This window comes from Rhodofomes roseus (assembly GCF_022264815.1).
Source record: "Rhodofomes roseus strain CIRM-BRFM 1785 chromosome Unknown C8Q71scaffold_9, whole genome shotgun sequence".
Lineage (NCBI taxonomy): Eukaryota > Fungi > Basidiomycota > Agaricomycetes > Polyporales > Fomitopsidaceae > Rhodofomes > Rhodofomes roseus.
In genome coordinates, this window is record NW_025952965.1 from 1,068,453 (window position 1) to 1,094,470 (window position 26,018).

At 56.9% G+C, this 26,018-nt stretch overlaps 6 protein-coding genes across 6 annotated transcripts; 4 read left to right on the forward strand and 2 right to left on the reverse strand.

Annotated features, from left to right (window-relative positions):
- Positions 1 to 821: 821 nt before the first annotated feature.
- Positions 822 to 2,382, forward strand: C8Q71DRAFT_757718 (DUF292-domain-containing protein). Its single transcript, XM_047923699.1, has 8 exons — positions 822 to 945; positions 1,003 to 1,013; positions 1,075 to 1,202; positions 1,256 to 1,346; positions 1,426 to 1,502; positions 1,565 to 1,659; positions 1,727 to 1,873; positions 1,945 to 2,382. Exons 1-8 carry the CDS (start codon positions 916 to 918, stop codon positions 2,146 to 2,148), a joined length of 783 nt encoding a protein of 260 aa, XP_047779492.1. The 5' UTR covers positions 822 to 915; the 3' UTR covers positions 2,149 to 2,382.
- A 3,420-nt stretch (positions 2,383 to 5,802) lies between these two features.
- Positions 5,803 to 7,678, forward strand: C8Q71DRAFT_757733 (uncharacterized protein). Its single transcript, XM_047923700.1, has 7 exons — positions 5,803 to 6,200; positions 6,274 to 6,400; positions 6,450 to 6,521; positions 6,592 to 6,612; positions 6,684 to 6,768; positions 6,885 to 7,238; positions 7,289 to 7,678. The coding sequence occupies exons 1-7, from the start codon at positions 5,915 to 5,917 to the stop codon at positions 7,445 to 7,447; spliced, it is 1,104 nt and encodes a 367-aa protein (XP_047779493.1). The 5' UTR covers positions 5,803 to 5,914; the 3' UTR covers positions 7,448 to 7,678.
- Positions 7,679 to 7,767: 89 nt separating this feature from the next.
- C8Q71DRAFT_757739 (antiviral helicase) lies at positions 7,768 to 12,780 on the forward strand. The gene is made up of 22 exons (XM_047923701.1): positions 7,768 to 7,991; positions 8,051 to 8,168; positions 8,223 to 8,522; positions 8,578 to 8,673; positions 8,726 to 8,866; positions 8,924 to 9,069; positions 9,130 to 9,367; positions 9,430 to 9,536; positions 9,590 to 9,718; positions 9,780 to 10,183; positions 10,237 to 10,334; positions 10,388 to 10,453; positions 10,505 to 10,678; positions 10,741 to 10,929; positions 10,988 to 11,173; positions 11,224 to 11,335; positions 11,395 to 11,525; positions 11,574 to 11,798; positions 11,863 to 12,042; positions 12,102 to 12,386; positions 12,448 to 12,616; positions 12,673 to 12,780. The coding sequence occupies exons 1-22, from the start codon at positions 7,801 to 7,803 to the stop codon at positions 12,699 to 12,701; spliced, it is 3,714 nt and encodes a 1,237-aa protein (XP_047779494.1). The 5' UTR covers positions 7,768 to 7,800; the 3' UTR covers positions 12,702 to 12,780.
- On the reverse strand, positions 12,781 to 18,970 carry C8Q71DRAFT_907326 (Calreticulin family-domain-containing protein). Its single transcript, XM_047928949.1, has 21 exons — positions 18,616 to 18,970; positions 18,356 to 18,554; positions 18,163 to 18,301; positions 17,903 to 18,112; positions 17,682 to 17,848; positions 17,502 to 17,626; positions 17,102 to 17,451; positions 16,786 to 17,048; positions 16,299 to 16,736; positions 15,945 to 16,246; positions 15,773 to 15,891; positions 15,461 to 15,719; positions 15,251 to 15,399; positions 15,162 to 15,198; positions 14,818 to 14,942; positions 14,346 to 14,756; positions 14,172 to 14,290; positions 13,738 to 14,121; positions 13,537 to 13,684; positions 13,098 to 13,481; positions 12,781 to 13,046 (listed from the first exon to the last, which is right to left on the reverse strand). Exons 1-21 carry the CDS (start codon positions 18,803 to 18,805, stop codon positions 12,933 to 12,935), a joined length of 4,632 nt encoding a protein of 1,543 aa, XP_047779495.1. The 5' UTR covers positions 18,806 to 18,970; the 3' UTR covers positions 12,781 to 12,932.
- Positions 18,971 to 19,060: 90 nt separating this feature from the next.
- On the forward strand, positions 19,061 to 19,649 carry C8Q71DRAFT_857632 (Prefoldin; the record flags this gene model as incomplete). Its single annotated transcript, XM_047927426.1, has 5 exons — positions 19,061 to 19,093; positions 19,146 to 19,312; positions 19,375 to 19,465; positions 19,517 to 19,570; positions 19,626 to 19,649. 5 exons carry the CDS (start codon positions 19,061 to 19,063, stop codon positions 19,647 to 19,649), a joined length of 369 nt encoding a protein of 122 aa, XP_047779496.1.
- A 46-nt stretch (positions 19,650 to 19,695) lies between these two features.
- C8Q71DRAFT_900407 (ABC-2 type transporter-domain-containing protein) lies at positions 19,696 to 25,561 on the reverse strand (the record flags this gene model as incomplete). Its single annotated transcript, XM_047928802.1, has 21 exons — positions 19,696 to 20,107; positions 20,165 to 20,246; positions 20,301 to 20,615; positions 20,674 to 21,179; positions 21,235 to 21,909; positions 21,961 to 22,077; positions 22,129 to 22,283; positions 22,334 to 22,485; positions 22,537 to 22,732; positions 22,800 to 22,858; positions 22,918 to 22,958; positions 23,017 to 23,041; positions 23,096 to 23,263; positions 23,328 to 23,528; positions 23,582 to 23,704; positions 23,770 to 24,265; positions 24,321 to 24,690; positions 24,740 to 24,936; positions 24,987 to 25,095; positions 25,147 to 25,168; positions 25,226 to 25,561. The coding sequence occupies 21 exons, from the start codon at positions 25,559 to 25,561 to the stop codon at positions 20,049 to 20,051; spliced, it is 4,404 nt and encodes a 1,467-aa protein (XP_047779497.1). The 3' UTR covers positions 19,696 to 20,048.
- Between the last annotated feature and the right edge of the window lie 457 nt (positions 25,562 to 26,018).

Below are 26,018 nucleotides of genomic sequence, written 5' to 3' on the forward strand. Positions count from 1 at the left end.
AAACACTTGGGGTTAAGCCGTCCGGACCCTTCTCATCCAACTTGCGCGATGGACATGACGCCAAGCGGCGACACTTTGCCGCATCCCCCCACGGACGATGCAACACCAGAGGGCATATTGACATCCCCGGACACAAACCGACGCTCCCATCGGACGCCGCACAACACTGCGACGCGCCGACGTACTTACTGCATGCCATCCACACTACACAGACCATCATGACCATGCCCGCCTGACTGTTCTTGTACGGCATAAGGTATGTTGCGATGAGCTCGAGCCACTGCGAGAACAAGGAGCAAAGTCGATTTGTCGTCTAAGTGGTCGCAAGCAAAGACGCGGCTGGGGATATCACACCTTGGCTCTCCCACCGGACCATCCTTATCACGCCCGCGATCACGCTGCGAGACACCCGTATCCAGCTCGACGGACGCTGTGCATTGCCACTGATGTATGTACTTCGATACACACTAGTAGTACTTGAACAGGATGGAATCTCCGCGAGCCAGGCTTGCATGGGGCAGACGTAGACGGTAGACGGCAGACCGTGCGCGAAGCCACCGTCGCGATGTATCGACAGTGCAGTGTGACGAGGTCGTCGGCTGACCATGATATCACCAAGATGGCCTGAAACCGTTCACGAAGATGAGGATGCGCCACTGTGGGAGCCGGACAAGACGGACAAGACAGAGCAGGATGAGCTGAGAGTGCTCCCCGGGGCCACGAAGGGACAAAGCCAGGCACCGGCTGTGCGCGGGCCACCGGCCATAGCCGTCCCCCGCCGGGCCCATCTGATGGACGCAATCTTGGGCGTCTCCGCCTCGGTCGCGACGCACAAGCTTCCACAGGCAGCATCTGCGTACGTACATATTATCATCCTCCACAACCAGCACTCCTCCGCCGCCCACTCCTGACCAGATGGCGCCCTGGGTGTCGGCGAAAGCAAAGGCAAGGGATGCCCCCTTCTGCCCGCGAGCGTCCCTCTTGACCGCGATCCTGGGATAGGTCCAACTCCGGTGCGCACCCTCCCTCCACAGCCGTCCGTGTGTACCTCAACGCGAGCGATCGGCCTGCCAGGTTGGCCATTCAAAGACTGCGCACCCTCCAAGAGAAGAAGTCCGCGCAGGCGAAGACCGCGCGCCGCGATATCGCGCTGCTCCTCGAGAAGGGCAAGATCGAGACCGCGAGGATCAAGGTTGAGAACAGTGCGTGGCAAGGCTCCCCTTCCACGAGATCGGCGGTTGACAGAGCCCAAAAGTCATTCATGAAGACATTTATGTCGAGCTTCTCGAGCTCCTGGAGCTCTATTGTGAGCTCCTGCACGCGCGATTCTCCCTCCTCGATCAGAAGTAAGTCCGCCGACCCGCATCTCGCGTCTCGCAGGTCCCAGTGATCTTACCGACGCTGACCATCGATCACCTGGACTAGTACAAAGGAGCCTGACCCAGGAGTAAGCGAGGGGGTCTGCAGCGTCGTCTACGCCGCCCCTCGCACCGAGCTCAAAGGTCAGCTGCGGATGTTATTGTCCTGGCTCCCCTAACGAGTCAACACCACGACGCTTATGTAGAACTGCACGTCCTGCGCGAAATGCTCATGCACAAGTACGGGCGGGAATTCTCCGTCGGCGTCATGGAGAACCGGGACGGCTGCGTGAACGAACGGGTGAGCTCCGGGCCAATGGACACGCAGGGCTTACGATCAGTCTGAACGAGATGCGTCCTCCTTTCAGGTCGCCAAGAAGCTCGTCGTGTTCACGCCCGCGCCCGAGCTGGTCGACGCGTATCTCGCGGAGATCGCGAAGGGGTATGGCGTCAAGTGGACGGCACCGTCATCGACAAGCGACAGCGACGATACCGGCGGCGAAGGCGGAGTGAAGGTCAGTCCCCCCGTCCAGATCGCGTCTATTCAAACAGCCAGTTCGTTATTAACTCGCGGCCGTGCACGCAGGAATCGAGCATGGAGAAGACCCCGGCGGCACAATCACCCATGAGCGCAGAGAAGATCTCGGCGGAGGCAAGGAGCGCGGGCGTGCGGACGCCCAAGCTCCCCGAGCTCCCCCCAACGGAGGACGACGACGAGCCCAAGGCCCCGGCGCCTGTGGACGAGTTCGAGGCGTTGGCGAAGCGGTTTGAGGCCCTCAAGAAGCGGTGATGCATACGGCGTAGGCCGCCTGTACCACCGATGTACGGGACCTTGGGCCTTCTTGCTACTGTGAGTATCTTGTTGGGGCCTTCGTAGGGCACGCGGTGAGGCACTGAGAGTTGACCCAGTTGCTTGGCTCTCGGACACTATATTGTATTGCTATCTGTCGAGTGTATGAAATTATAGTGGTGCAATGAGGTATCGGAAATGCAACTTCCGCAGGTCGTAGCTACGCCTCGACCGCCACGCTCTGAAACAAGGAGTCTCGGGAGAGAAGCCCGCATCGCGGATCCATAAAGCAAGCTTATGGTTCAGAAACGAAGGTCAATGGTCATATCGGCACGAACCCGCACCACGCTTCATAGCCTAGGCTATGGCACGGCTCCACAGCCCGTCGGCGTTCAGTATGCCCTCCATCAAAGATGCATCTCCGCATGCCCGGTTCAGAAGGCGGCGGGTCCGCCCGATAATCTCCGGCCGCAAAGGAATCCCTCGAGACGGTCACGCCGTCCTGGCCCTGGGGGATCAGCGCCAGCCGTGGGATCACCGCTCCCGCTTCAAAGACGTCGTAGCGTAGCAGGCCGCACCCCCCGCAAGTACGGGTTGCAGTGGGTCCGCCGGTCTCATGCTGACCCAGAGCGGTCTGTTCCTCTTATTTTCGGACACGCATGCGCACTGCGCACCGAATCGCCTCGCGAGCGCAAGCGGGGCCGGGAGAATTGCTAGCGCGTTGCCTCGTTGACGTTGACGCGTACTACCGTCGGCTGAGAGCTGGATCCCCTGTCCCGGTGCGTTTGCATGGCAAGCGAGCCTGTTATGGACGGCTCGGCTCGGCGGTACCGCCGGGAGCGTCTCCGAATGGCACGGAGTTTGAGACGGTGCATGCTCGCAGTGGTGCACCGCACGCAGGCACCGGCAGCCAGCTTCGTCGACCACTGTACGGGCCGGTCTTACGCAAGGGCTTATGATCGAGATCTTGTCGGGTATCCTGCGGTGCCTGCAGGCTCCAAGCAAGAAATCAGATGCGGCGGCGCGACGTTCGACAGCCTCGTTCTCCGGATGTATACGTAGTGGATGTCGCATAGTGAGTAGGCGAGGGCCATGCCCCACGGTACTTGGTCAAGTGGCTACGACTCGCACGGCCCTGACACGAGCTGCTGACCCTACAGGCCTCATGTGAGTCCCGTCATTGTGAGTCTGCTTGTCAAGACCTGTCTCTGAAGGAGAGCAGACGTACCGGCGGAGGACGAGCCGATGGCATCGTCCGCATGCCGTAGCAATGCCATGAGGCGCCGCGGCACGAGAGAAGGTGGACGCTCAGCAGGGATGCGCGAAGGATTCTCCGGCGACGTTGTCTTGTCTAGTAACGGCTGCGTCGGACCCGTGGCCCATGAGCTCCATTGTGTGTCGGTCTTGTTCCGGCTGTGGTCCGACATTTCCGGAAATCTGAAGTGAATCTGGTTCAAGTCTAATCTTGACCTACTTTGTCCACGGAGAGGAGCATGAAATCCGCGCATCTCAAACTGCAGCACGACGCAAGAGTAAACGCGCACTGAAATTGGCTCACTGTGGCGAAGCTTGCCCGATTAGTAGTCTACAGCACGATCCTGATGTCGAAGCCGGGGTGACTCACTCACCTAGTGTCTCGACCTGTGACCATGGTGGACCATCGTGCACCAACTAAGTCAGGAGAGCCCCGCCGATGAGGGCTCCGCATCGCCGACTTGAGGCAAGGCGGCACGGTGACGCGGGTGTAGTTTCAAGAACAACGCCACGTACCCTCCACTCAACGTGCACAAGGTGAGAGAGACTCGGAATCGCGCGCACCCTAAGTCTGTACTGTATACATACCTGCTGTGGAGGACCCCCAGGCCGGCCCGGGCTATACCCTTCTGCCAGATTCGACAGATAGATGAGCTGTGCATGTGAGATCCCGGTGGAGGGCCACACACGCCGCCGCGAGCAGGGCTCGTGCTGCCAACGGTTCTTCGCCGAGAACGGAGCGCTAGGAGCTGAGCGCGAACCCAAACGGAGGGCACCTGGGTCCGCCGCCGCCTATTAGGACCGTGTTGAAGTGTGGGGAGCTTCTGGAAGGCGTCGATTGAAGGAATCTGCGAGATTGGGAATCGCGAGGTTTAGTGACTTGAGCGCGGATGGCATGCCGGTTTCTCGGAGTTCAAGTTGTGGCTGAGTACGCACGGTGGGGGCTTCGCCGGTACTGCATACGATCCGCCGTAGGGTCGAGCTCTTGGTAGTAAGCAACATCAAAATTTGTAAGCCAAGATAGTGTACAGACGTACCGGGGGGAAAACCCGGCGACGCATTTCATTAATACCATTCGGACTTGTATTGGACTTGCTACTTCCACGTCGCTTCCGAAGCGGGAAGGAGACAATAGGCAGTCTGGATCTCTCGAGCTTCGAGACGGTCAGAAAAGTTGACAGACTTGATACTGAACGACACTCACCTTACTCAGTACTTGATACCGCCGGGGGCCGATGCTCCATGCCTAGAGGTGTAGCAAATTGGAGCAAGATGTTCGCTGCCTATATTGATTTTTGAAACTGGATGAACGGAGGACTCGGCCTTGTCGGCGCGATCCGTGTGGAAATTCAAACCGTCCCGAACGAGCTCGGCAGGGACGACGCAGCATCGGCGCAATACTAGCTCTGAACATGCTCGCGAGGGCTGCAGATGCCCGTCTGTCCAAGTCACCGACAGTTACTACAGCCATACACACGAGACAGAGATCACATAATCAGCACGGCATGGCGCTGTTAACGAGGCGGCTGAACCTAATGGGCAAGCCGCATCGCTGCTTCGATCTCTCCGTTTGCTGGTGAGTTCGTATGCTGTGAGGGGGACGAGTTGTGAAATGACCGTCGGCTCAATCGCGGTGATACGCCCGTCGGCGGAGTGGCCCGAGTGGTGCGGCGAAGACACCAGCAAATGAACGAGGGTCGTTGAGGTAGAACGCGAGAAAGTCGAGATAGAAACGAGGGATCTGCCAGCGTGTGCAGCTAATCTCGTAGATAGAAGCGGAGCCAACTTGACTGGAAACGCTAGAGCTGGTGGTGGTGCGGGAGAGAAGGACGGTAATTCCGCATCCGCCGGCGATGAGGCTGCCATGCGTGCATCATCATCTGAGGCAGTAGACGGTGCACGGCCTGCCCATCCATACCCGCCAGTGCAGCGGGATTCTGCGGATGCGGCCAGCCACTGACATGCTGCCCGACCTCGGTCAGTGCTCTGATCAGGGCCACTTGCCTCGCGCGTCATACATTGCGGATGGCGGGCGAAGGTGAGCCACAGAACGGATGTACGGGTTGCCGTATCCGAGCAGGACGACCCACGGCGAGCGCGACAGTAGGTCAGAAACGCAGGCAGAGCCCTGAGAGAGAAGGGCTCAGGCTGGCGAGAGGACGGAGCGTGGGCGTAGCGGAGTACGCGCGGGGATCGAGGAAAGATGTGTCAGAGGCAACTTTAAAAAGATATGTATTCTGCGACAGAGGAGAGTCGAACTGGGAAGGGTAGAGTCGGCAATAGGGCCACGGCCCATCAACATGCTGCTGGTCGGTGACCGGAGATGAGCTGCAGCCAATCAGAGGCCTGTTGGGCGGGCGCTCGTGCCACGTGCCTTCCGATTTCTGCGGGTGTCTGGTAGCTCGGTCGCAGCTCCATGCTCCGCCGTTCGCAGGATGAGTAGGAACTATATAATAATCGCCTCCTCGCCGTCCCCGCCCAGCCCCTCTGCCTCTCTGCCCTCGCCCGCCACATGCACGCCGTACACGCACCCCCCGCCATGCCCAACGCGTTCCCCCCGTTCGAGGACGAGAGCGACGCGTCCTCCGTGATGTCCACTTCGACCCGCTTCCCCAGTGCAGCCACCTCCGCCACCTCTCACGACTTGGAGATGCGGTCCGCGTCCCCAGCGCCTTCGGTGTATTCCATGACGAGCTCTCTCCGCGCCGCATCATATCGTCGTGAGTATGGAAGGGGCATCAACAACTACTCGGAGGTATACCGCTTACCTGCGGACGACGAGGAGTTTGAGCGCCTTGGTAGGTTGGGACGCGTCTGGCCCCTATACAGCGCGTCGTTCGCATTCGGACCCTGCTCACTCGCTGTCTGTAGACCAACAACACATCATCTTTATGGAAGTGATGGGCAAGTATCCGCCGCCACTGGCGCAAATCCTCGCCGACGACACGCCCGGTGAGCCCAAGACATGCGTGGATCTGGGCTGTGGAAGTGGAAGCTGGTAAGTGATGCCGTGTCGGTGGCCATGCACTCGTTTGACGCGTCGCCAGGATACTTGATGTGTCGCGGGACTTCCCGCACTGCAGCACGGTCGCAGTCGACCTCGTTCCCATGCAGGCACTGTGAGTCCTTCCCAATCCGTCCGTACGCCCGCTGGTCCGCGGAGGATTGACCACATCTTGCCTTATTTAGCAACATGCCGCCGAACATGAGGTTAGCGACTCCCATCCACTTCTCTGACTAATCAGAACTTGATCTGCTCACGCTCCTTCGCCGGCCCACAGGAGCGAGGTCGACGACATCAACCTGGGCCTCCAACACTTTTTCGGCGATTTCAACGTCGTCCACGCCCGCCTTGTTTCATCTGGGGTAAGCGGTCTTCCTTCGGGCCCGAGCCGCGCAGATCGTTTCCCCCGATCTACCCCGCAATCTCCGTCCCGATCTAATTGATTACCTTTCGTGGCTGACCCTTGTTTCGATCTCAGATCCGGGACTACGAGGGGCTGGTCGATCAGATGAGCCAGTGCCTGCGCTTGGGTGGTCTCCTCGACCTTACCGAGTTTGATTTCCGTGTCTACGGAGTCGACAAAAACCCGATCCTCACGGAGGGGGTTTCGTGGCTCGCACAGTGGATGAACTTGTGCCACGACGCCGTTCACCGCAACGGCGGGGAACCAGACGCTGCGAACCATCTCCGTCGATGGGTATCGCAAAGCCCCGTGTTCGAGGAGGTTGTATACCGGGAGTTCTGGTTCCAGACATCCCCTTGGAGAGCTGGCACCGATGCCGCAACCATCCGCCAGAATCGCATCTCACATGTGTTCAGGGACGATATATTGGTTAGTCGGTGTGACAAGCAATTTGTTCGCGTGCTCATGACGTGCGACAGGCATTTCTACGATCTGGCAGGCCACTCCTCCTCGGCAGTGGGCTTTCAGAGGAAGTCGTCGACGAAGTCGAGGAGAACGCTCGCGTTGAGCTCTTGGAGGCACGGACTCAGACGTACATTCGTGTCGAGAACGTCTACGCTCTTCGGAGGCGCGATTAATCAAGCTCAAGGCTCGCTGCATTTTGGACGGTATTTTACTCGCGATCGTAATTGCAAGCAGTTGTACGTTGTGTTCCGTTTATCATTATCACGTCCTCGCTTCGGACATTAGTTTACGTCGTTCTAGCGTAGTGTACAACATCCATCCTCGTCATAGCTATCTCAGTACCGTCGCTACGATCTCTTCCAGTCATATGCAAATGCAGCATGCTTCCGATTTAATCCACATAACTTAGCCAGGTCCGATGAGCACTCCAACGCAAACATTTAGTACGGTAACCACGTGCCCGTAGCCTCCACTAGTGCGGGCGTCTAACGATCTGGATCTGAGAGCCTGCTCTACTTGTACGATCATGGACGCAGAGGAGCAGCAGCACGTCCTGCAACACATATTGCACCCAGATCCAGCCAATGCTGAGGAAATTCTGGGCGAGCTGGGTCTCGCGGGCATCCCCGACTCAGAACAGGTGCACAGGGAAATCGAGGAGAAGCTCCTTCTGCCCAAGGACAAGCTACCAGAGCACTGGCTCCCAACATATCAGATGTAAGGCTTAGCACTTATACCGCGTCACATAATACATATCAGACAGTGTAATATTGCAGACATTGGGAACATGAACTGTCAATCCCTTCGTTGCTGTCCATGGAGCCATCGCCACCACCAACTACCCTCGCGTTTGTCCGCACAGGCTTGCACGGACGGGTGACCGGGTACACAGAGGTGAGTGTTCGCCTAAACAGTACCGAGTATCTCGCGTCTCACTTCGTTGCTTAGGTTGCCAACCCACGCGTGAGCACCGGGCTCACCTCGACCTCTCTCGACCGCGCGCCCGGTCCCAGCAGCAGCTTCGTGCGGGGAAAGACGGGCTTCGTTCCCTTCTGGCCGGGGGGCCTCGACGACATCAAGACCGATACAGCTGCGATTGACGACCTACACGAAGGGGCGAAGGGCCTTAGGAAGGTGGCCCCCGGATTAAGTCGGGGCTTGCGGTTGCCGGGCGACGAAGCCGACGAGGATGCGTTGGAGGACTTGGAGTTTACTCAGGACGGAGCTCGGAGAGCCCTCGATCAAGAAGTAGGCCCCTGCGGACGGTCATGCTTCCCTCCGCTGACAGCGTGGTTGCTTACAGAACGGAGACGCGGTACCTCATGCCAATGGGGATGCCCAAGTAAACGGTGGAGTATCAGGCGCACCATCCGACATAGATGATCTACTGCCAACAACAGTAGGTGTCTGCACAGGCCTCTGCTGGATTTGGACTTGAACCTGCTGTACAGCGATCTCACCTCAACGCCATTAAGCCTGTGCGGAAACCAGCCCGTCGGACCAATATTCAGAAACGGGAATGGGCTCACGAAATCGACATCAACAAGCCCATGACAAATTTCCACGAGCTGGTCCCTGAGATGGCACACAAGGTTGGTGGCATTGTTCTCAGAGGACATGAGGCCTACAGATGACGCCGGCTGTCTCAGTATCCGTTCGAGCTCGATACGTTCCAGAAGGAGGCTGTATACCACCTCGAAATGGGCGACTCCGTCTTTGTCGCCGCGCATACATCGGCGGGAAAGACGGTCGTGGCCGAGTACGCCATCGCGCTCGCCGCAAAACATATGACCCGGTGCGCCTGCTCCTGTGTCGTTTCTTCCATTCCGAGTCCCATTGACGCGAGGTGAGCCAGAGCTATCTACACGTCGCCCATTAAGGCGCTCTCGAACCAAAAATACCGCGATTTCAAGCAGACGTTCTCGTCATCATCCGTGGGCATCCTCACGGGCGACGTGCAGATTAACCCGGAGGCGAACTGTCTCATCATGACGACGGAGATTCTGCGGAGCATGCTGTACAAGGGCGCAGACCTGATCCGTGACGTCGAGTTTGTGATATTCGACGAGGTGCACTACGTGAACGACGCAGAGGTGGGTTCTTCCGCTTCCGTGTGTCTTGAAATGGAGGGGATGCTGAAGATGTGTGTGGCCAGAGGGGCGTTGTCTGGGAAGAAGTCATCATCATGCTTCCGGATCACGTTAACATCATCTTGTTGTCGGCGACCGTTCCGAACGCGAGGGAATTCGCAGACTGGGTTGGGTAAGTCAGCTCTCTCCTTTGACGTCAGAAAAACTAACTTCCCTCCGTGTCAGGCGAACTAAGAAGAAAGACATCTACGTGATTTCGACCGCCAAACGGCCCGTACCCCTCGAACATTATCTGTATGCCGGACGCGACATGTACAAAATCGTGGACGCTGAGCGTCGGTTCCAGTCCCAGGGGTACGTATCACATCTGTAACAAATTAACCGATTGAACTTGATGGGTGAATGTATGGTACAGATACAAGGATGCAGGCGAAGCTTTGCGGCGCAAACAGGACAAAGAACGCGAAGCGGCTGGTCTGCCACCCGTCCAGAGACTCGGCGCCCGTGCAGCGGCCCCACAACGGGGCCAGCGCGGTGCTGCAGGCGGGCGCGGGGGGCAGCGAGGCGGTACTGGGCGAGCTGCTGCTCCGGTTTCCCGCGGAGGTTCGTCCCGGACGTTCCATCAACCGGACAAGAACCTCTACGTCCACCTTCTCGGCCATCTGCGCAAGAAATCGCTGTTGCCCGTCGTCGTCTTCACGCTGTCGAAAAAGCGGTGCGAAGAGAACGCGAGCACGCTCACGAACGCGGACCTGTGCACGGCGGTGGAGAAGAGCGAGATCCATGTTGCACTTGAGAAGGCGTTCTCACGACTGAAAGGTGGCGATTGTTCTTGCGTTGTGTTGCTGAACATAGCTCACTTCCTCGTGTAGGCAGTGACAAAAAACTCCCACAAATTCGTAGGATGCGCGAGTTGCTCTCTCGCGGTATTGGTGTGCACCACGGTGGATTACTACCTATAGTCAAGGAAGTACGTGCGGCGTCCTTTGTTACTCTCTTCGCAGTCTGGAGCAGCTCTTTTAGGTCGTGGAGATCCTCTTCGCGAGGGGCTTAGTCAAAATTCTCTTCGCTACGGAGACTTTTGCCATGGTAAGCGACATTCACCCTATTACCTAAACCCATTCATACACATCGTTCTAGGGAGTGAACATGCCGGCTAAATGCGTGGTCTTCTCTGGCATCCGGAAACACGACGGCCGTAGCTTCAGAGAGATCCTCCCGGGTGAATATACCCAGATGGCAGGCCGGGCTGGCCGTCGTGGTCTGGATCCCACTGGCACGGTAATTATCGTCGTCGGCGACGAACTTCCGGAGGTAATTGCGACCAGTTGTTTACTCCCTGATGTCAACGCTCAAAATACTATCTGAATGTACAGCAAGGGGTACTGAACACTATGATTTTGGGAACACCGACCAAACTGCAGTCGCAATTCCGACTGACCTACAATATGATTCTCAACCTGTTGCGCGTAGAGGCTCTGCGTGTAGAGGAGATGATCAAGCGTAGTTTCTCCGAGAACCGCACTCAGAAGCTTCTCCCCGATCAACAAAATAAGGTCATAGAGGTGAGCTGGCTCGCACGTTCATCGACCCACTCGAGGCTCACACAACTGTCGGCGGCAGCACGAGAAAGCTCTGTCAACGCTCCATAAACTGTCTTGCGACGTATGTTCGCCGGATATTGAGCGGTACTATGATGCCTCGTTCGACATCGTAGAACTCAACCGTGACCTCGTATCTATGGCGGTCCAAAACGTACAAGGATCAAAGCTGTTTACAACAGGAAGATTAGTGGTTCTGCGAGACGGGGTACGTTATCTCCCGCTGAATGTTCTCTACCCTAACTAATATCCCGGCAGCACTTCCAATGGAAGGTGGCGGTCATCCTGAAGGGCGGTAGAACCGTAGACAACGTCAGGATGTTCTTTGTGCTGGCAATGGTGGACCTAGATACGAAGAGACGCACTCGTGGTAAGCGGGATTATCAGTGGCAGTCTCGCGCTTGCTGACCACGCTTCTCGAAACCGTAGATGCGGACGAACAGAGTCTTGTGCCACAATGGCCGCCCGGAGCGGCGCAGCTCCTGGTCGACGACGCCACCTATGAATTCCGAGAGGTGCCTGTGACCAGCATTGCGATGGTCACCGGAAACACGATCAAGGTGAGTTTGTAAGTCTCAGCGTCATCGTGTACTCACCCAGCATTACAGGTTGAGCTAGACTACATCATGTTGGGACGGATAGCGTATATGCAAGAGGCCATTCGAGCGTTGTCCGGTGTCCTAGAACAGTGGCTGCAGTCAGACTCCATTCCCGAGGTGGACTGGAGTCGCATGCGGTCTCTCGAGTTCCAGGAGACACTGCGCGCAAGGAACGAGCGCGCGAAACGTTTGGTCGCTGCACAATGCACGTCATGCCCCGACTTTGATGACCATGTGAGCGCGCTCGTGTATGCGACAGCCGTCTGTCAGTTGATAACTCGCCCGTCATTCACGTTAGTACCTGCAAATTCACGCCGAGAAGGTGCTACGTGCCAACATCGCCGACCTGCGCCGCGCGTTGTCCGACCAGAACTTGGAGCTGATCCCGGACTACGAACAACGCATCGAAGTTCTCAAAGAGCTCAAATTTATCGACGAGAATTCTACAGTCCTGCTCAAGGGTAGAGTCGCATGCGAGGTACGTACCACATTCCAACATCGCCCACTCGCCTCCTCACAATGCGCTACGAAACACAGATCAACTCCGCAAACGAACTCGTGCTCACCGAGCTCATCCTCGAGAACACACTTGCGCCGTTCGAGCCCGAGGAGGTCGTTGCCATGCTCTCATGCTTCGTCTTCCAGGAGAAGACGGATGTTGAGCCGGTCATCCCACCAAAGCTCGAGCAGGGCCGCGATGCCATCATCGCCATCGCGGAACGCGTCGGCGCGATCCAGGACCGCCACAAGGTCCCCGGCGAGGAGTTCCGGCAGCTCAAGTTCGGGCTGATGGAGGTCGTGTATGAGTGGGCGAAGGGCATGGTGAGTGCTGCTCTTGCATTGGAGTTGGACTGCACGGTCATCCTCATTTCCTCGTCGTTAGCCCTTCGAGCAGATTACAGAGTTGACGGACGTACCGGAGGGAACGATCGTTCGTGTCATTACTCGTCTCGACGAGACATGCCGTGAAGTGAGGGACGCTGCCCGCGTCATCGGCGACGCGGACCTGTTCAAAAAGATGGAGGAGTCGCAGATCAAGATCAAACGAGACAGTGAGCACCTCTCCTTAACTACGCCCACTCATGATACGACTGATGCATCGTCTCAGTTGTATTCGCCGCAAGCCTGTATTTCTAGTCTACTCACCCAACACAGACATCTCAGTCCATGTAGCGTTGCACCTTGCCGTCACGGATTCCTCACCTCACATGTAGCCCGTATATACGCGCCTGTACATTCTAGCATACTTCATATCATTTCCCTCGCAAGCCCAATATATTACTAGTCTCAGCGGTCCAAGCAAGAAAGCAAAACACGACACAGGCGGAACATGGTGTACTGCTATGACGATGGCATGTGCGTTCCTTTTTACTTCCGCTTCTTCACTGTGGACTCCTCCTTCTTGTCGCCGCCGGCAGGCGCGACAGGTGCGGACTCCTTCTTCTTGTCATCGGGTGAGGGCGCGTCGGTCTTCTTTGACGACTGCAAGGAAGCGTGAGTCAAAGGCTGAGATAGCAAGCAGCATGGACATACCTTCGTGACGGGCTGCTGGCCAGCGCCAACGAGGCCGAACATAGCACCGAGCATACCGAAGAACGTGATGACCGAGAGAGCCATGACAGCACCAACCTCGGGCTGGGTCTTGAACGCCAGGACGGGGTCGAGCTTCGCGAGGTCGATGAACTTGAAGGCCTTGCTGCGGATGAACTCGACCGGATCCTCAGCGAAGGAGACTTCCTCCTCGTCGTCGACGACCTTGGTGTTCGTCTTGGGCTTGGACTGCTCGACCTCGAGAGGCTTCTTGACATCGAAGGTCTGGGCCTTCAACGCGTTCGCGTCGTCGATGGAGTGGCCGATGTAGATGTTGTTGAAGAGGATGTCTTCCGTCATGGTCCAGAGCTCGATACCAATACCACCCTAAAAACGTTTTGTCAGACATGCATACAGGGTCCCTGAACGCCACCCTGCTCACGATCTTGTTGAGGCTCTTGACAGGCTCAAGGTCCTCGAAGTAGTCGGGGTTGGGGATCTTACGGGGAGCCCACTCGCCAATGTATGCAGGGTTGTCAATCATGGGCGCGTACCACTTGCCCCTGTAAGCGGGGTTGGCCTTCATGGGGCTACAAAGCAGGACGCTCAGTACGGGTGCGAAACGACAGCCACAACAACCTACCGCTTCCACTCGCCGCAACCAGGAGCCTCGTCACACTTGGGGTTGCGGACCACGGGCGCGATCCACTCGCCGTCCTCCTCGTCGTCCCACTCCTCGGGCTTCTCAGAGTCGGGGTCCGGGATCGTCTCGGGTTCGTCGTCGAGCCAGCCCTCGGGCTTCACAGCCTCCTCGTCGGTGATCTCGTACGGTGCGTCCTCATCCCAGTCGTCGGGCTTGACAGCATCCGGGTCAGCGATACGCTTGGCGTCAACCCAATCCTCAGGCTTCTTGTCCTCAGGGTCGTCAATCTCCTTGAGAGGGTTGACCGCGGGCTGGAAGTCCTCGAGGAGGCTGCCGTTCGCCTTGCTCTCACCGTTGAACAGAACGTCGAACGTGTTATCGGGGCTGTGCATGACGTTAGACACTAGGAGTGACAGAGAAAGCGGTATACGTACTTGACAATGAGCGTGTACAGGTTGGTCAACTTCTCAATAGTAGGCTTGGGAGGAGCCGCAAGGTGCTTCTCCTCGTACTCGCCGGTAATGGGATTCTTGTGACGGAAGATGAAGTGAAGCTAGACGCAGGCGAGTTCAGCTCTACCCGTAAGGTACCATACGAAGCTTCCCCACCTTCGTACCCGGACATGTCAAGTCGGGGCCGAACATAATTGTCCATGGTGTCTTGTCAGAAAACTCTTTCCCTTCTGTCTGGAAACCATCCTCGAGGAGCTTGATGTAGCCACCACCGCAGTTGCCGCCCTTCTGGTACTTGACCTCGTATTGGACGACAAGCGGCTTGTCGGCGAAGCCGATAGCGTCGGTGAAGGGGGCGGAGATGGCGTGGTGGGCGGCCTTCGTCTTCGCGACGAGGCCCTTGTCGCCCTCAATGACGGAGACGATGGGCTCCTCAACCTCCCACTTGCCGACGTAGCTGAAGGTCTCGCCGCCGACGGGGGTCTTCTTGGTCGCCTCCGATGGCGTCCACCGGGACGCCCAGTCGTCTGTGAATTGCTCGAGGAAGGGTGCCTTGATCGCGGTGGGCTGGGTGGGAGAGAATGTGAGTACGAGGCCCTGTACACGCGTTATGGCCGCCAGCGCGTACCGTGAAGACGGGCTTGGGAGCGTCGTCCTGCGCGGCGACACCGGTCGCGGCGATGGCGAGGAGGGTAGAAAGCGCTACTCTTCGCATTGTATACGAAGGACCGAAGACGAGGGAAACAATATGTGCTGGAGGTAAGGAGCGAGGGTTAAGTATGAGGACAGCTTGGGTGTGCGACGATGCGCGTCTGCTCTAAATGGCCCGCACATACTGCCACGCAGGTGCCACGTCGACATTCGACTGCGTTCCACGCGCACACGTGGCCCGCCTCAGCACCGCCCGGCGCCCCCGCTCGCAAGACAAGCAATGTATAGCATTCTACAGTACACACAGCCGCACTAACTAACTCAACAGGTCTGCATGCCCCGACGCCGACAACGCAAGCTGTGCAGAGCGTCAGTCCATGTCCATGCCACTCAAGGAAATGAGCACCCACAATAAACTCATCATCGAGATATTTTGAGACCGCGATCTGGTCGCCTAGACCTTTTCGCCGCCGCGTCTTCAGCACCAGGTCCCTCGCGAGTGCTTGCCCCGACGCGGGTTCCAGTGGCCGCAGCTTGATGCTCGTGTCGGTGGGATCACCTGTCGGATCATGCGTTCAATGTCCACTTCTCGTGGGAGCGCGGGAGCACAGATCGCTTACCAGGAACGATTGACCAGTGGTCGAACACTTGCAGACAGAACGCCTGGCCTTGCGTCGCTGTCCTCAGGTCTGCCTCGAAGCCGTTTGCATCGATGACAGGGATAAGGGCCTTGACGGTGTACAGCGGCGACCCGGCCTTCGGGATGTCCTGTGTGACGTGCCCTCGTCTCCGTGCGAGGACTGTGTATACAGCAGAGATGCAGTCTGCTGGTGCCTGCACCTCGACGAAGTACACAGGCTCCATAAGACGCGGCGTTGCCTGCGTCGGTGCTCGATTAGTACTGCTCGTATTGTGCTAATACTCAGTCTCACCATCAAGAACGAAGAGTAGCAAACTCGGCGCGCTGTTGGGACAATCTGTCCTCCGCCGCGGAATATTGGCTCCTGCGCAAGACTCGCGTCCAAAATCCGGAACTTGACATTCCGCATCGCTGCAGCACCCTCATCAGCCTCCTCCACCACCTATCTTGAGAATCGCACTCACGCTCATCACAAAGCGGGCCCTCCCGAGCACCCCACTGGAAGCCCTGCTTGATGTGCTCCTTGACCGTGCCCAGCAGCTTCTTGTCCACCTGCGACGGCAGCGTATCGTCCAGCAGAATGTTCGGCCCGCTGTCATCAGGACCGAACGCCCATATTGACCGAGAGGCGAGCAAGTCCCACTGGTACTTCTCCTCAAAGAACTTGCCGCGCTCCTTCGCCGTCATCCGCATATTCACGCGCCCCGTCTCGACGTCCTCTGCGATGCCCCGCTCAAGCGGTTCCGCGATCATCGTGATACGGTTCCTATGAAGCAAGGTCAACGCATATACTGATATACAACCGTGCTGGAGCCCACTTCTTGTTCGGCGTGTCCGCATAGCACTTCAACGCGCTCGTCTCGAGGACCGTCTCGCAGAACTTCGTCACCGGGTCCGACACCTTGATCTCGATCTCCGAGAACAGCCTCCGCAGATCGTGCATCACGCAGTCGAGGTAGAGCTCGCCCGTGCCGATCAGCACATGCTCCCCGCTCTCCTCGACCTTCGTCGACACGAGCGGGTACGACTTGTTGATGCTCCGCAGGCCCGACAGCATCTTCGGCAGCTCCGAGGGCGCTATGGGCTCGATGGCGATCCGGAGCACGGACTGCGTCATGTGCTTGATCGGCCGGAAGATGTACAGCTCCTCCTCGATGTCGACGGAGGCGAGCGTGGCGGTCTTGGTGATCGACGCGTCGACGCCGCCGAGCAGGACCAGGTTGCCAGCGGGGACTTCCTCCGCAGGGACGAAGTACCTAGGCACTGTCAATGTCATTGTAATGAGGCTATGAGAGGAGCACTGACCGCGCTTCGCTGATCCAGATGTCATCGACGACAGCCTTGACCATGTCTTCCTCGTCCTCCGGTGAGTAGCCCTCACCGAGCACCTTGATGTCCATGCCTTTGCGAAGCGTCCCGCTGATGACACGACCAAACGCGCGGAAGGATTGTGCGTCTGTGGTATGGTACAGTTTTGTGATCTGGACCATGACGGGTGCTTCGGGATCGCAAGCCTTCATCCGGGCCACCAATTCGTCCGACATTGGGCCTGTGTAGGTACTCTCCACCTAATTGCTGTTAGCAACAGATCATGTCTTGTAAAGTCCATTGCGATGCGTACCTTGGCAGCAGTAGCCTCTACAGGACTCGGTATGTGCTCCGTAATCATGTCGATCAAGCCCACCGACGGCCCAAAGAACTGGTCCAGGACCGCCTTCAACAGCGGGCGCACATCCATCTTGTACATCACCGGCGCGAGCTGGATGCGCAGGCCGTCCAGCGTCTCCTTCAGGCCGTCCGTCTCCTCGCTGAGCACCTGCGTGTAGAGCTTGTAGAGTGGCTCAAGGATGAAGTGCACGAAGGTGCGGTTTGCCTCGGGGTCGGCGGGCTTGCGCGAGAACTTGCGCGTCTCGGCATTGAAGTAGATGTTGCCCCAGAGGCGATCGGCAAACGCGGACACGTCCATAGGACCTGGGCAGACATTTCAATCATCAGCTGAACGATGAAGAGGAGGGACTTACCATAGGTGTCAGCGTACATCTGGGCGAAGGAGTGAAGAGTGAAGCACCAGTGCATGTCTGTGCTAGCGAAGGCGACATTGCCATTCTCAGGGCTTAGACGCAATTCCGGGTCCGGGTTGATACCACTATCCGAGGTACGTTCAGTCAACTAAGATTATGATAGATGCACTTGTGGCGAACCTGATGAACAAATTGACCTCCTCAATGGTATGCTTGATCTTGTAGAATGCATCTGCAGGCTTGATACGTAGCTCGAGAATGAGCCTGTCGATTTTATTGACGACCAAGGTCATTTTGACGCCTTCCTGCAGGCAATGGCGGATGATGTGCTCGGTGTTGACCATGACCTGAATCATAACCATACTTAGCCACTAGACAGCATCAGTATTACTATCACTCACCCCTTCGACGACGTCTACGACCAAGATGACACCATCCACAAGGCGCACCGCGGAAGCTACCTCGTCAACGAAGTTGACGTGCCCCGGTGTGTCGATGAGGTGTATGAGGTGCGACTTCCCATAGCTATTCTGCAGGATGAGGGACATAGGCGAGGACTTGATGGAGATTCCGCGTTCTCGTGAAAGGATGTGCGTATCCGTGTAGCGAGTCTGGCCACCGGTAAGTCATGCAGCATGCGTATAAACCGATCTCACATTACCTGGTGGTCGGAGTCCCAAACCATCTTGTGTGTCTCAAAGGCGAGCATGTCCATGAGAGCGGTCTTTCCATGATGCAGGTGACCGACGACCGCGATGTTGCGAATGAACTCGGGGAATGCAGTCATGTTCAGCATGAAGCTATAGTCCCATCCTATGAGACATAAGCAAACACTGCGAGGTTCGCTAACTCACGCCTTATCAAAACGAGTCTCGGGCATCCCCTTCTCCTCCACGGTCCATTTGCGCACTTTGACAGGAGCGATGATAGGCTCGGTCAGCGGTTGCGCATCTTCCTCCTGGACGAGTGTCTCTACGTCTTGGCCGTACACTTCCTGCGCTGTTGGATAATACTGTTTGTCCTCATGTAGGACGACCGCGTTATGCACAACCGCTGAATAGCAAAGCACGATCTCATTAGGACGGACAAGGACGGACAGCAACAATGTGCTCACCGTCAACTTCCATTAAAGCTGTCCCAGGTTCCTCCGGGGCTTGCATGGGCTCATCCTCGTCAAAGCCTTCGAGCGGCTGTCGTTGCTGCTGTTGATTGAATTCATTCTGCGGGACCTCCTCCTCGTTGTCCGAATCGAGGTCTGCGCCGATGTAGTTCCCGAACTCATCATAATCTTCGAAAGACGCCATGGCTAGAGCACAGACTAGGAGTTACAGAGCCGACGCAAGCACAGTTCCGGAGAGCAATGATAAAGCGTTAGTTAGCGAGCCGTTCTCTTACACAGAGCAACACAGACAGCCGCAGAGGAGACGCGAGGAGAGACAGGGACGCTGAAGTTGAGGAGAGAAAGCAGTCAGCGCGCGCTTATGCGAAATCCTCAGCCACTGGACGCGTCGTCGATCGCGTGCAAGCGCGTCCGGCCATCTCGTTCCTCTCACTCTGCCATGGCGAGCCTCTCCGACGACACCCTCCGCAAGGTGAGCAGCGCTAGCTACCCATCATAAATGAGCTTTACTTACACTCGAACAGATTCTAGTACAGATACAGCAGACTGCTGTACAGTCCCAGCGAGCCTTGAATATTTCGCGGCAGCAGCTCGCAGCCAAGGAGCGGGAAAGACGTATCCTCCAGCTTACCATTGAGGAAGTCACGTCCCTGGGAGGCGATGTAAACCTTTACAAGGGTGTAGGGAAGATGTGAGTAGCAGCCATAACTGATCTTGTGCGCTTTCGCTGAGCGCGATGTATCCGGGACACAGGTTCTTGATGACACCTCGTCCGCAAATGGAGAAGGAGCTGAAGGGAGAAGAGAAGGAGTTGACGGATGACATCAACAACTTGCAGAAAAAGGTGAGTGCTGGTAGCAATGCTTGGAGATGTAACGTGACAGTAGGCTTCCAGGGGAAGTACCTGGAGAAGCAGTTCAACGATGCCCAGGCACAACTCAGAGATATTGTACGTGTACCTTGTATTGCATCCATGCGGGAGCCTTGCTGATTACTTCTCGCAGTTCCATAATGCACCATCGCAATAACGACACATACATTGATACCCCAGTACCATGCTCGTATCGTCCACTGTATCATTAGTGTCTACAACTCCACTGTTGCTGTAGCTCTGTCGCACGTCAGACGCATGGCCTGAGCGACGAAGCCGTCACAGCATTTGTACCAAGGTAAGCTCTCCCAACCAACAAAACCGCGATGTCACGCCTCGCCGACTTCAAAAGATGAGTATACATTGTAAATGACGTGCTGTATTCTCCTTCTACATGATGGACGTATTGTACTCTAGTGCGTGTGCGTGAAGACAAGAATGCGTGGCATGCGTTACCGAAAGCAAAATGCGAGTGCGAATGTGACTGCATGAAGCCGTCTAGTGTCGAAGACATCAAAGGCGTAAAGTGCCATGAGTTTCATAATGTCTATTGCGACTACCGCTTTGCATAGCGAAGGAAGCGCGATGCAATGATAGTGGCAATAATGTTGAAGACTGTATATGATAAGGGTTCGTTAGAACGATTTCAGCGACGAAGGCGGAAAAACTTACCAGAGTAGGCAAGCAAGATGAAAACGTCTCTCCACCGGTTCGAATACAGAATGTTCAGCGGCGTGAAGAACTGGTCACCGACCTGTTCAACCACCCGTTAGCTGCGTGACCGTGTACCACAACATGAGAAACGCACCGAGTATTCGCAATATTGGCATGCACTCGTCGCATTCGGGTTATTCAGGTATCCCCCGTAGTAGTCCACGAATTCACCCGCCCAAGCCTGACATGTCTGGCCAGCTGGTGGGCTGAAGACCGTGAATTCGGCCGCGGCGCACTCGATCTGGAGCCCGTGCAACTCTACTGAGAGCATGGAGCTGAGTAGCCTAGTGTACGGGTCGAGCTGGTAGAGCCACGTCCGCCAGAAGCTCTCCATCGTCGGGTACGGGATCTGAACACCACAGAAGATGCCGAGTACGACGACGGTGAACGGGTTGAACAGGGGAGCGATCTAGAACGACAGTGTCAGCTCCAGTCGGGTTCGTACGTTAGTTTAGGAAAGGGCATACCTGCATGCTGGGCGAGATAGCACCGATGAACTGGCCAAGGGTCACACCGAACAACTCCGTGAACAGGACCGGGAGCAGCTGGAAGAAAGTACCTCCAACGCCCGCCGCACCGTTTCCGAAGCCCATGGGATAGACCATCAAGACCCAGTAGACGACGGCGCACAGAACGGAGTACGGCATCTCTCCAACGAGCTGGCCGATAGCGAAGACGTATGGCGAGTAGATGCGACTGGACGCCTCGCGGATGAAGATACGTCGATTGATGATCCACATGGGCTCAAGCTGACCCATGACGACGGCGGGGAGGATAGTCACCCAGAAAATGCCAAACACTCGGTATTGCAGGTCGCGCACGTCATTGCCCAGCTGCAAGAAAGGCAGAGAGACGAACAGGGAGATGAAGGCGTGGACGAAGAGGCGACTCCAGACGTAGTCGGGCGAGCGCCAGAGCATTGTGTTGTTGCGCGACACGACGACCCTCAGTTGGTACCAGAACGGCGTCGCATCTGCACAATATCCGTAAGTACAACATAGCGCCGCAACTGACCTGGCTCGACTTACACATAGCAGGTTTGTCGTTCTCAGCCAAAGGCTTCGCAGCAGTCTCCTGTTTGATGCGTCCGATCTCCTGCCTCATCTCCGCACACTCCTCCGAGTCCTGCCAGACGTCCTTCCAGTCACGGTCACCGATCCTCGGGGCCAACCCCGCGCCTATCGCGTCCAACATGAACTCCGCCGGGTTGACGTTCGACGGGCATACAGCGCCGTGCTTGGCAAAGTAGCCTCGAAGAATGGCAGAGTCCTGGCCGATGTCGCCGAAGTATACCGTCTCGCCGCCGCGCTCGAGGAGGAGGAGCTTGTCAAAGGTCTGGATGAGCATCGAGGACGGCTGGTGGATCGTGCACAGGATGGCCTGGCCGCTGTCGGCGAGTTTCCGGAGGAAACGAACGAGGTTCCATGCGCTCTGGCCGTCGAGACCCGAGGTGGGCTCGTCCAGGAAGAGCAGAGAGGGCTTGCTAGCAAGCTCGACGCCGATGGTCAGACGCTTGCGCGCTTCTACGCCGAGACTGAACACGACAGCGTCCGCAAGGTCCTGGAGCTCAAGCACCTCAATCATCTCCTCGACGTAGGCGTCTTTCTCTTCCTTAGGGATGTGGTATGGCTGACGCAGGTAGGCGGAGAACCGCATGGCTTCACGAACGGTAGCAGTACCTTCATGCACATCCATTTGCTCGGCTGAACGGATAACGTCAGTACATATAAACGGGTGGACAATCTGATACCTACCGTAAGCTGTCTTGCGAGCGAAGTCACTGGCAAGAGGGCGGCCGTCCATCAACAATTCACCGGAAACGATACCGATGTTCTTGCGCTGTGCTAGCACATCCAAGCAAGTGGTCTTGCCTATGATCTTGTGAGCGATGTGTTATAAGTGACGAGTGTAAATCCACGTACCAGCACCAGAAGATCCCATCAGAGCCGTCATTGTACCAGGCTTGCAGAAGCCAAAGACATCGTGCAGCAGCCTCCGAGATCCACCCGCTACCGGGACGTGGTAATTAATGTTCTCCCACGTGAAGGTCTTGCTCTCGAACTCGAGCTTCTGATCACTACGGGAAACGTCAACAATCTGGTGTGTGAGCATGCATGGGATATATACCTTTCCTCCGAGTTCTCAGCGTCCTGCTTCTCGTGCCCAATTTCCTTGCGCCGCTTCTCGCGCTGTGTCTTGCGTTCCTGAAGAGCCTTGTTCCGTTCCTTCGTTTCAGCACTCTCCGAGTAGATCGTCACGCCGGCGGAGCCAAAGTACACCTATCGCTCAAGTCAGCTTATACTCAACAAATATCCCCGGTCCATACTCACAGGATAAAACTCGACAAGCAAGACCTGCGTGAGCTGGAACAACAAGAAGAATCCGACTAGCACCAGGAAGTTCCGCCTCCAGAGGTCAGCCGTATTGAGCATGTATCCGTCGTCCAAGTACGAGGCGCCAGAGACGACAGACTCTCCAGGGTTGGAGCCGTAGAGCGTACAGATCTGGTTTGGGCCGACACCATCTCTGGAAAAAAATCAGGACCAGTCAAACATGACGTATAGATTGGTGAAAGTGAAAGAAAAATACGCACGGATACTTATTGATGCCTGGTGGATTGCGAGGTGTTATGTAGCTCCCATCGCATTCCAGCTGGGGGGTTAAGTCAGTCGAACGCAGGACGACTATGATCTATCGGTGAGAACGCGTACATCGATCCGCATGAACTCATTCTCCATGTTACCACCCCAGCCTGGTGATAGCGTTCAGTCAGCGGGCGGTTGAGCGCCCCATATGGTCCTACTACGCACCATATGAAATTGGGTTGATGTAGTACTGCGGGGATCATCAACAATCGACACGAATGCCACATGTCAGAAAGTGACGTACTATCCAAAACAGCCAGCGCTTCATCTGGGAGACCGGAATCATGTAGCCAGCGTACATGATCATGTTGGGCAGGAAGAACGTCGCGAGCCGGAACGCCGAGTCGAAGTTCGTGCACATGAAGCCGAATGTCCTGAAAAAGCCTTGCATCGTAAGGAACGTCAAGTACGTCTGGAGACGCCGCGGCCACTGTATTTAATATCGCTTGACACACTGGACCTACAGTTCAACTCACGAATAGGTGGAACGTGAAGAAGCCGCCCGCAGAGCGCTTGAGGTTCGCCATGAAGTAGATGATGACGTTGTAGATGAACACCCTCAGCGCGGAGAACGGCATGTCCGCCAGAGTGTTCGCGATGGCGATCGCTGCCGGTCGGTACAAGCTGTAGCCTGTCTGTTTCTTGATGATCGGCCGGCCCAGCATTTGCACCGGCATCTGTTAGAGGTCAGGGCTGTCGTCCGGAGGGTGAGAAATTCGGAGGAACTGACTTCTCCGAAGGTGTCCAATGCGGCCGTCAACAGCGAACTGAAGAGAACACCGCCTCTCGTGAACGCGCCCGCGGCGTCGGGCTCTAGGTTGAAGTACGCGCCGCCAATCACCAACGCCAAAACCTACATTTTGCGGTCAATCTCCCAGACGTCATCGCCGAAAGCGGCGGCGGCAAACGCAGACGTACCGTATGCAAAGTGAAGCTAGTATAGATCTGGAAGCGATCCTGGAGGCGCATCTGGAACTGGCGCAAGAACAGCGCGCGGACCTGGTTGAGAAAGCCCTGGGTGTACGGGCTCTTCTTCGACACGCCACGCTTCTTCTCCGCGGCGACGGCCGCGCGGAACGCATCCTGCTCCGCCTTGTCCTGCTCCATCACGAGCTTGTACTTCGCGAGCGAGTCCTGCACCCCCTGTGCGAACGGCGACTGCAGGAACGCCTGCTCAAGCTGCTCGGGCGAGGTGGGCACGTCCGCCTCCGAGTGGCCCAGCGCGAACTGCCGCTCGTTCGGGTCCGTACACCCCGTGAGGTAGTCGGGCGTGCTCTGGCGCGGGAGCGGCTTGAACCCGAGCCCCTCGAAGTAGGCGCGAGCCTGCGACGGCGGGCCGAAGTAGACTTGGCGGCCCTTGTCGAGGACGAGCACCTTGTCGAAGAGCTCGTAGATCGACTCGCCTGCCTGGTACCTGTGTCGGAGGCGTCAGTGGGTGGGCGGCACGCTCGCGCGGGATGACTACATACAGAGTCACGAACACGGTCTGGCCGAGGACGTCGGTCATGACACGGAGTGACTTGACAAAGTCGAGCGCGGTACTGGCGTCGAGACCACGCGTGGAGTTGTCGAAACAGAGAACGTGGGCGCGGGTTGCCATCATCTCGGCGATCGACACACGCTTCCGCTCTCCACCCGAAACTCCGCGCACGAACTCATCGCCGACCAGGGTATTTGCCGTATGTGAAATGTTGAGCATGCGCAGGAGAGTATTCAGAACTGTATTCTGGAACTCCTTGCGCGATATGCCGGGCAGACGGCCCTTGGGACCGGGCGTTTTCAGTGATAGAGCAAAGCTGAGGGTTTGTGAAACAGTCAGCGTCGAAATGTGGATGTCGTCTGCGCCTTGTCAGGATACGATAAACTAGGGTATATTTGAAGCACCGACCTTCCATGTTGTAGACGACTTCGCCCTTGTAGGACTTGGCCATCTCGTGCGCGTCAATGCCGGCGTAACGAACATCGCCGTATACACCGTGGTATTCCCGTCGTTCGTTGGCGATTGTCTTCAGGAAAGTTGTGCAGCCAGCACCCGGGGTCCCAAGTACGAGGCACATTTCACCAGGCTTGAGCAGACCGGATTGTCTGGCGGGGACTGTCAGTATCACCGCCGGTCATGGCACAGGCCTACATACGGGTGAATGATCGTCGTCGTTGGCACCTGCTTGTGACTGGCCGGGAGCAGTTTGGCAACAAGAGGCTTAAGGATAAAATACGGAGTGAGCCAAAACTTGACGATCTCCTCTGTACGCAGACATGAGGCTTGATACGAAGACGGCTCAGAAATGTACGTACCGCCAAATGTCGGTATTTGGATCTACAATCAAGTTGTTGAGTGATACGTGCAGAGAATTCAGGCAGTCATTTTAAGTACCTTATGGCCGAAGCCACCGAAGACGTCGACCTGGAGTTGCTCCCAGGTGACACCGACGTGCTTGTGCTGAATGCCTGCTGCCTGCGAAGCGTCATTGCTCGAGGTCAGGTACGCGCGCAGGTCAAAGGTTTCTTCGCCGGAGACATCGGCACCCTTCTCAACATCTCGGTGTTCTTTCTCGCCTTTCTCGTTGTCGGACTGGGAGTTGGAACCCGAGCGCTTGGACAAGGCCCTGGCGAGCTCGTTGAACTCGGCCTCTGCCTGGACGATGTCGACATGGTGCCCCGTCCTGAGCGAGCCATAGAGAGTGCGGTCGTCCCCCGGAGTGTCGGTCATGGCGTCCGCGGAGCAGGCAAGGCGCACAGAGGGCAGGGAGCGAGTCCGGAGGCGGTAGACGGGGGGAAGCCATGGCCTGGTGTGTGCATATATAGGGAGTCTTCCGTGAGGAATTCAAAAGAACCTCGATCTCGATTACTCATGTACTTACTCGCCTCACATCAGATCCATAACGTAGTTTGCGCCAGCCGCCCTCACGCGGCCGTCCGATTGGCCAGACGCCCGATCAAAAAGTGCGTCCTGCGCGAGTCGTTTGCGGCAACCCAGCGGCGCTGTCTCTTATGCATTTTGCCCCAGCTGCCAGCAACCCGCCGTCGCCGCCGTCGGCACTCGCCTCTTGGCCTGCGAGCAGCAGCCACCCCAGGTCCGCAGGCGTGGGACTTGCGACGTGGGACGATGCGGACACCGAGCCCGCCGACTCAGTCCCGGTACCTCGGACTCGGAGAAAGGCAGCCTG